The sequence below is a fragment of the Schistocerca nitens genome, chromosome 5 (genome assembly GCF_023898315.1).
Source record: "Schistocerca nitens isolate TAMUIC-IGC-003100 chromosome 5, iqSchNite1.1, whole genome shotgun sequence".
In the NCBI taxonomy this organism is placed as follows: Eukaryota; Metazoa; Arthropoda; class Insecta; order Orthoptera; family Acrididae; genus Schistocerca; species Schistocerca nitens.
The window spans coordinates 815197513-815207413 of NC_064618.1; the positions used below are offsets into that span (position 1 = coordinate 815197513).

The following is a 9901-nucleotide window of genomic DNA, read 5'->3' on the forward strand; positions in this document are numbered from 1 at the left end:
TTAATTTCGTGAAAAATTTTACCTAATGAAAAGATTTTGTATATTTTGGTTCGTCTAAGAACACTCAAACAGTGGATTGTTACTCAGTATCCGACAGTTAGGAATGTGTTTAAGTCTCTAATATTACGATGTTGTATGCGGATTTGGTGTTTCATCAGACTTATATGTGGAATATTTCTTTAAAACAATGGACACCAGTGCGGTATGAGCTTCGGGAACATTGTGCATAATTTCTGGGAACTAACCTTCGTTTCTTATCTGAATACATGCAAAGGCAAAAAAATATTAAAAATAAAAAAGACCACAACGAAGGAAAGATCCGAATGGGACGGAAATCGGTAGATGTAATGTACACGTACAGAGAAACAAATTATTTCAGTTTCTGAAAAACTGAAGGATTTATTCATGAGAAAGAGTTTTACAAATTGACCAAGTCAATAACGTGTGGGTCCACCTTTGGCCTTATGCAAACATTTATCCGGCTTATAGCTAGAATTGTTGGATGTCCTCCTGAGGGATTCCCGCCCTTACAGCTGAGTAGTCAGCGTGACGGATTGCCGTCCTACGGGCCCGGGTTCGATTCCCGGCTGCGTCGGGGATTTTCTCAGCTCAGGGACTGGGTGTTGTGCTGCCTTCATCATCATTTCATCCCCATCCGGCGCGCAGGTCGCCCAAAGTGGCGTCGAATGTAATAAGACCTGCACCAAGGCGGCCGGACCTACCGCGTCAGGGACTTCCCGGCCAATGACGCCAAACGCTCATTTCCATTTTCTCCTGAGGGATATGGTGCCGCACTTTGTCCAGTTGGCGCGTTAAATCTACAAAATCCCGACCTGATAATTGGGTCCTGGCTGCACTGCTCCAAACGTTCTCAACTAAGAAGAAATCCGATGACCTCGCTGGCCAATGTAGGGCTTGTCAAGCAAGAAGACAGCAGTAACAACTCACGCCGCGTGCGGGCGGGCATTATCTTGCTGAAATGTAAGCCCAGGATGGCTTGTCATTAAAGACAACAAAACTGGGTCGAGAATACATTCGACATATCGCTGTGCTGTAAGGGCGCCGCGGATGAAACCACAGGCGTCCTGTTATGAACAAAAATGACACCACAGACAGTCACTGCCGGCTATCGGACCGTATGGCGGGCAACAGTGTCCAACCGTTGTCCTGGGTTTCAAATTGACCAAAAGACTGTGAGGACTATGGGACTCAACACCTGAGGTCATCAGACCCCTATAACGTAGAACTACTTAAACCTAACTAACCTAAGGACATCACACACATCCATGCCCGAGGCAGGATTCGAACCTGCGACCGTAGCGGTCGCGCGGTTCCAGACTGAAGTGCCTAGAACCGCTCGACCACACCGGCCGGCTGTCCTGGGTTTCTCCAGACACGTCTTCGCTAGTCGTCGGAGCTCAGTACGAAGTTGGACTCATTACTAGGGACAACTCCACTCCAGTCAGTGAGATTCCAGGCCGAATGTGCCAAAATCACTGCAAACGGGCTTGTTGGTGTCAACGGAACGCGGCACGAAGGGCGCCGTGAGCTAAGCTCTCTTCCTATGAGCCTCCTATAAATGGTGCGTGCGTTCGCTGAAGCACCAGCTGCACGTAGGATCAGTGATAATCACGAATCCGGGACTCGGAGTGACTCTCTGACGCCGGCCGGGGTGGCCGAGCGGTTCTAGGCGCTACAGTCTGGAACCGCGCGGCCGCTACGGTCGCGGGTTCGAATCCTGCCTCGGGCATGGGTGTGTGTGATGTACATAGGTTAGTTAGGTTGAAGTAGTTCTAAGTTCCAGGGGACTGATGACCTCAGGTGTTGAGTCCCATAGTGCTCAGAGCCATTTGAACCATTATTTGCCTCTCTGACGATTGCTCGATCCTCACGTTCCGTCGTCTCTTTAGGTCGGACCCTTCCTTCCTGACGCTGTGTTCGGGCATGGTTCACACATACCCGCCAACATCGTCGAATACTGGCAGTGCTCCTGTTGAAATATCTGGCGATTTATTCCCTGGTATCGACGTTTCCTCTGTTTACTATCTTTACCAGCTGCCCGGTGAATCTGGGCTGGTCACACGTTCAGACATAGCCCGCCCAAGTTTCAAAGTTTACAGTTTTTTATTCCTTGCCGATACCGGTATAAATATCAATTTGTGACCAATTGGAATAACTCCTTCCTGGTGCATCGCTATTGTTCCTCTTGTCCGAGACTATATGTCTTCATAAAAATGCCATGAATGAAATTCCTTTTCTGAATAAATTTGGGACCAGTTCCCGTCAGATAACCGTAGTTAAGCTCCGCCGGCTGGGCTAGCACCTAGATGAATGACCACCCAGTCTGTCGAGCGATTTGGCAAGCGGGGCGCAGTCAGCCCTTGTGAGGCAAATTGAGGAGCTCATTGATTGAGGAGTAGCTGCTCCGCCGGAAACTGGAAACGGCAAGGAGAGCACTGTAATCATCTACACATCCCTCCATATCTGCCTGCAGTGACGGATATAGGTTGAGGATGATACGCCGGTCACTTCGTACCGTTTTGTCTTCCGAGACCGGTTTGGACGGAGTTTAGTTTAGATATACACTACTGGCCATTGAAATTGCTACACCAAGGAGAAATGCAGATGATAAACGGGTATTCATTAGACAAATATATTATACTAAAACTGACATGTGATAACATTTTCGCGCAATTAGGTTGCATAGATCCTGAAAAATCAGTACCCAGAAGAGCCTTGATACGCCTGTGCATTGAGTCACACAGAGCCTGGATGGAGTGTACAGGTACAGCTGCCCATGCAGCTTCAACACGATACCACAGTTCATCAAGAGTAGTGACTGGCGTATTGTGACGAGCCAGTTGCTCGGCCACCATTGACCAGACGTTCTCACTTGGTGACAGATATGGAGAATGTGCTGGCCAGGGCAGCCGTCGAACATTTTCTGTATCCAGAAAGGCCCGTACAGAACCTGCAACATGCGGTCGTGCATTATCCTGCTGAAATTTAGAGTTTTGCAGGGATCGAATGAAGGGTAAAGCCACGGGTCGTAACACATCTGAAATGCAACGTCGATTGTTGAAAGTGCCGTCAATGCGAACAAGAGGTGACCGAGACGTGTAACAAATGGCACCCCATACCAACACGGCGGGTGATACGCCAGTACGGCGATGACGAAGACACGCATCCAATGTGCGCTCACCGAGATGTCGCCAAACACGGATGCGACCATCGTGATGCTGTAAACAGAACCTGGATTCATCCGAAAAAATGACGTTTTGTCATTCGTGCACCCATGCTTGTCGTTGAGTACACCATCGCAGGCGCTCCTGTCTGTGATGCAGCGTCAAGGGTAACCGCAGCCATGGTCTCCGAACTGATAGTGCATGCTGTTGCAAACGTCGTCGAACTGTTCGTGCAGATGGTTATTGTCTTGAAAACGTCCCCATCTGTTGACTCAGGGATCGAGACGTGGCAGCACGATCCGTTGCAGCCATGCGGATAAGATTCCATTCCATATTCTGCTAACAGTCACTGGATCTCGACCAACGCGAGCAGCAATGTCGCGATACAATAAACCGCAATCGCGATAGGGTACAATCAGGTCTTTATCAAAGTCTGAAACGTGATGGTACGCATTTCTCCTCCTTACACGAAGCATCACAAAAACGTTTCACCAGGCAACGCCGGTCAACTGCTGTTTGTGTATGAGAAATCGGTGGGAAATTTTCCTGATGTCAGCACCTTGTAGGTGTCGCCATCGGCGCCAAGCTTGTGTGAATGCTCTGAAAAGCTAATCATTTGCATATCGCAGCATTTTCTTCCTGTCGGTTAAATTTCACGTTTGTAGCACGTCATCTTCGTGGTGTAGCAATTTTAATGGCCAGTAGTGTATTTAATGGTGGTAAGTACTTAGTTTGCTAAATGGAAAGACAGTGGACTTAAACGAATATGAAAGTGAGTTTTATGATCACTCTCACTCCCAACGAGCCCATTATCTTATTTTATGAACGTGTGAATAACCCACTTTAGAGTCGAATCACCTGCAATGACCATACGTGGCTCAGACTGACGAACTAGACGCTTTCTGGCGAGAAAGCTAAATTTAAAATGCATAGCTGTTACGTCGAGCATAATGTGATAAACTGCCACCTCCTGATGTTATTACTTACCTCCTGACCCTTAAGACACGCAAGGAATGGCAAAAGCGTTCTGCTGATTGCAGTTCTTGAAGTGCGTATACTGACTGCAACACTACATCACTTTGACTAGTGCTCCTGCTGATTGCAGAACGCGTTTAATGGTTCATGGCGCAGTTAAATGCAGATTACACTATATAACCTATTAAACGTAAGTAACAGGAATGTGAATAAATCTCAGAAGCCGAAATTCAATTGATAATTATTTCATTTCGAACAGAATCATCGATACAAGAACGCATACAATTACCCGAGCATGAAACACGTATCGTACTGGACCACCACGAGCGAAAGAACTGAACAACAAATAATTCTATATGCTTTGGGAAATGATGGAAATATTTAACTGAACTAGAGTGTGATGATTAGAACAAACCCACTATTTGGCTGGAACAATGGAAGCTCAATTCTGTACCATATGCCTTGAAACTGCGCACCTCTCTGGACGAGGATCGTTTAGTTTGAATCTAAGTAAATGCACATTACATATCTGAAAATCTTGCAAACAATTTTAAGCCTGGCTGCACAATTTAAGCTCGAATCTTACCATACATTTGTAAATCGTGGCTTCAGAATGACGAACAGAAAACAACATCGATGCAAGTTAGTTCATTGCTCGTCCACAGCAGTGCTGCAGCTCCCGGAACTGCCGACAGGAGTCCCAGGCAAGAGTGGAAAGCTTTCCGTGGTTCAAACAGCGTGCTCACAGAGAAACACGCCGATGCATTCACCCCCCCCCCCCCCCCCATTGGTTGCCTTTACAACTCACAGAAGAGGTCCCTTGTCAGCTAATCAAAGACTGCGATACCTTCAGTAACTGATCACTTGGTAGAAAACATCGTTAATGTATGCTTGCGATCCAGGATACGCGGAAGAAAGAATTTGTCTGAAATTTGTGATTGTGACAAAATGTGTTAATAATAATTCGACCAGTCGAATATTTTGAGCACTTCCTTACAGTAATGGACACAAGTGAGGAACGATGTCAGCACACACTGTGCAAAATCTCTAGGGAACAGATCAGTTCATGCAAAACCGAATGTACTGCCGTCTTACATTAGCCTAATGCCCTCATAATCTGACATGTTGATCCTTCTCAACTGTATTGCGCGCACCACTGATGAATACACGTCTGAACGAACAGTGTATAATGTGAATTGTAAACACAGACGTTGTACAATAAAGTAATAAGTATTTTATGCCTCGCCGGGTTAAACTACGATAACAACGAATGTTCCTCCCCGCTGCGGGAATATATAATGTGTGTGCGATCGTTAGGTTGTACGGAAGAGAGTGAGATATGGAGATTTGGGTGGGTCCTGGAGGCGTGCATTGGTAGCCGAAATGCTTAAAGCGACAGCTCGCAAAGTTGAAAATTTCGGTTCGAGTCCAGGGCTGCGTAATCTTCCACCTCCTTCTTTCTTCCATGTATTGTCCACATTAAACAATGCCTAGTCCAAGTAATTAATAAGCGAAATCTTTTATGGAGATTCGAGAGAAGCTAAGATTACAATAAACTTTCAAGTTTACTTAGCTTGTCATTCGAGATGGTACCAGTCCTTCTCGTCCAGGAGTATGATTCTTGAAGCTGAAAATCTAAATTCAGCTCCTCACGGTTGGTTTGAACTAAGTAAATTGGAAGATTCTTGTTGCAGAATTTTTTATTTAAATATATTTTCCACTGACTTTCTCACATGTTGGTAAACCATACACTATTTTGATTGTTTACATTAAGAAAGTGGAAATTACATTGTTCGCACCAATTGTACGAAAATACATCCCATCACATCAGAGACAAGCATCTGACACCCACGCTCTGCGGAAATAACAATCTTCCAAAGCGTTTACAATTTTTCTTAACAAATGAATTCCTACTAGTTTTCGTTACATTATTAATTTCGATTATTATTTCATAAATTAATCCAGAAAATAAACGTGGTAAACATTACAGCATTGATTAATTAATAATAGAAATCTTAAATGCGCAAATAATTCGTAATTTCAAATGTTTATAAAAAAATAATATTAACCGTGCTTTCAGAACTTGTGCTTATTGATTATAACATGTTTTTTCTGTGGCCTTCAGTCCACAGACTGGTTTGATGCAGCTCTCCATGCTACTCTATCCTGTGCAAGATTCTTTATCTCCCAGTACCTACTACAACCTACATCCTTCTGAATCTGCTTAGTGTATTCATCTCTTGGTCTCCCTCTACGATTTTTACCCTCCACGCTGCCTTCCAATACTGATTTGGTGATCCTTTGATGCCTCAGAACACGTCCTAAGAACCAATCTCTTCTTCTAGTTAAGTTGTGCCACAAATTTCTCTTCTCCCCAATTCTGTTCAATACCTCCTCATTAGTTATGTGATCTACCCATCTAATCTTCAGCGTTTTTCTGTAGCACCACATTTCGAAAGCTTCTATTCTCTTCTTGTCCAAACTGTTTATCGTCCATGTTTCACTTCCAAACAGGGCTACACTCCATACAAATACTTTCAGAAACGACATCTATATTCGATATTAACAAATTTTTCTTCTTCAGAAACGCTTTCCTTGCCGTTGCCAGTCTACATTTTACATCCTCTCTACTTCGACCATCATCAGTTATTTTGCTCCCCAAATATCAAATCTCTTTTACTACATTAAGTGTCTCATTTCTAATCTAATTCCCTGAGCATCGCCCGAGTTAATTCGACTTCATTCCATTATCCTCGTTTTGCTTTTGTTTATATTCAACTTATATCCTCCTTTCAAGACACTGTCCATTCCGTTCAACTGCTCTTCCAGATCCTTTGCTGTCTCTGACAGAATTACAATGTCATTGGCGACCCTCAAAGTTTTTATTTCTTCTCCATGGATTTTAATACCTACTCCGAATTTTTCTTTTGTTTCCTTTACTGCTTGCTCAATATACAGACTGAATAACATCGGGGAGAGGCTACAACCCTGTCTCAGTCCCTTCCCAACCACTGCTTCCCTTTCATGTCCCTCGACTCTTATAACTGCATTCTGGTTTCTGTAGAAATTGTAAATAGTCTTTCGCTCCCTGTATTTTACCCCTATCACCTTCAGAATACAACAAAGAAACTAAAATGTTTTATAAAGTACTTCCTTTTCATAAATTTAAGTTTTAAATATAACATAGTGTGTCCAAATTTATATGAAAGTTTTCAGAGGAGCAATTGAGATAATACTGACCCGTCCGAACTTCGAAAACTAATACTGTTATCGACAACTACTTTTGAGGAAAAGTAAAGCTAGAGGAGGTTCCCCCACAACACCTAGCAGAAATTTCTATATGTCACCAGTGAACAGTACAGCTGAAGTCAATTTAGATTCACAATTTGCATATACTGATGGCTCTGAGCACTATGGGACTCAACATCTTAGGTCATAAGTCCCCTAGAACTTAGAACTACTTAAACCTAACTAACCTAAGGACATCACACACACCCATGCCCGAGGCAGGATTCGAACCTGCGACCGTAGCAGTCCCGCGGTTCCGGACTGCAGCGCCAGAACCGCTAGACCACCGCGGCCGGCACAATTTGCATATAAAATTTCCTAATACATTGTAGTTGATTTGGCCCTTTACGGCAATCATGAAAAAGTAGTTAAACGAATATCTTCGCATAATTGCAACTTTTCCACCGTACTATATTTTTCAAAAGCCGCTGGAAATTAACTACTCGACCAGTTTCTTAACAGTTTTAGAAAAAATGGTAGCGTCACATCTCTTCAGTCTATTCTAGTCGTCGTTTGCAAAATCTTAGAAAGAGTCTCTTGTAAGATACGATGTTATAATCCACTTCTATCTGCTCTATATTGCTGCAGAACAGTGCAAATAGGTTCCGACACATGTTGATCCGGTAATTAAGCGTACCATTATTTTTGCAGGGCAAGGGCGTAATGAGGACCTTCTGGCTGCTTGACGAAGTGCCGGCGGCAGCGAACGGGCCCATTATGCGCATACAGTCTGGCAGCTTCAAGACGAGGGGTGAGCGGCTCTGAAGGGCCGGTGGTCCATCGTCGATGGAGAGCGCCACTGCCTGGAAGCTCCACACACACTCACACAGGCGGCCTGGCTCATCTCTCTCCGCACTTCCGTCCAACGCCAAGCAGAGTCGAGGAACACATTGGCGGAATCATACCCCCATTTTCCTGTATGCGCAGAATACTGTCTTAGAAAAAATTGTGTACTATCAAATTGGGATACGAAAGTTCGGTTCCGGAAAACAGAGGGAAATGACAGTAAACGAACGATTCCACGTCGCTAGACACGCAGCGATGTGTAAGTCACATTGTCAGAACATCACACACTCTGTTCACACGTGTGACGAGCTGAAGACTTGTGGCGTGACCGTGTGCGAAACACGACTGCCTGCCGAGAATGTTCGGAATAGATAAACGAAGTCTCCAGGATTTTGTTGCCCGTAGAATTTGATAAAGTGACCTACCGTTATGCTTGCCATTAAATTGTGGATCAAAAATTCACAGTGTGTTGAGTACAGCCTGACTCGCCTAATTCGTATTTCGAAGGTACTGTGGGAAATCAGTGTATTCTGTTCGACGATTTTCGACAATCATATACCTAATATCAGAATGGCATCTGCTCAGTTTTCGTAAGCGAAACTTGTTCTGCCGTCTGCTGCTCAGACTTAGCATCAGAGGCCTCCGTACGGGATATGTACTTCATTTCATTCCAGACAATCAATGTATACAATTTGCTCGTGGTTTTGGAGTTCACCACAATTCTGTTTGTGTTACACTGCAAAAAGAATGCAGTATGTATTTCTTCGCCGTTTTGTTAGCTGCACGATACGTTCCCACAACTGTGTTTTTCTGGTGCAAAATATCTGAAATGCAAGTGAAGTGTAAAAAATAGCGCTATCTTCGAGACCTTTCCACATTTTAAGGACATGCTACTGAAAAGCGGAATTCAACTGACCTGTCTTAAAGTGCTGAGATAGTCGTGCCTGTTAACTTCTAATTTTGTCTTTTATTTGTGACTCTTAAGTTTCAGGATATGTTATGTGGTTTCGACCAGCCACCTGAACCATTTCCATAAAAATATATGAGCCACATTTTTGAGACTAACAAAAACAAATAAGAATAAAATCAGGTTAAACAAAATAATTTACAGCGGAAAATATTGAAATGTGCTCCTTCCGGGACAGGGCTGTTTGGCGACGTTTCTACTCAGACAGTTATTGTTGTACGTTAATTTTTTTCTCGTTTAAACGGGCTTGCGTCCGTTAAACTCACCCTTTCGTGTGAAAATACAAGTGATATTAGTTTAACAATTTGATACGCGTCTAACTTGTTGAATAGAATCTTGATATGTGTATCAAAATATAAGTTTTTTCTACTAAGGATAAGACTGTAAATCCCCAAACGCTTCTTTAATTATTAAGTCGTTACCACTCTTTACACGAGTGTGTATTAATTACAGTCAGTGTCTGTTCTCATCTGACTTATTGTTTTATAAATGATAATCGACCACAGTTATCACTTGATTTACTTCACTGGTATGTTTAGACTTAGTGACACCTATATATTCTAAGGTACCTCTGTCATTTATTTTGAGCAGTACGTTCTCGACAATACTTAAGATAACGAATTGTCTGTGTTTCTCTTGCAGTATCAAATTATCAGTGTCTACAGTTGCAACATACTAGCACATAAAAATCACGTACATA

The 9901-nt window shown here is 43.4% G+C and overlaps 1 protein-coding gene across 1 annotated transcript in view; it reads left to right on the forward strand.

Moving 5' to 3' along the window:
* LOC126260737 (atrial natriuretic peptide receptor 1-like) overlaps positions 1 to 8708 on the forward strand; it is a 506740-nt gene extending 498032 nt beyond the window's left edge. The window contains exon 23 of the mRNA XM_049958075.1: positions 8100 to 8708. Within this exon, the coding sequence (XP_049814032.1) occupies positions 8100 to 8213 (114 nt within the window). The 3' untranslated portion in view covers positions 8214 to 8708. The remainder of the gene's footprint in view (positions 1 to 8099) is intronic.
* The last annotated feature ends 1193 nt before the right edge of the window (positions 8709 to 9901 follow it).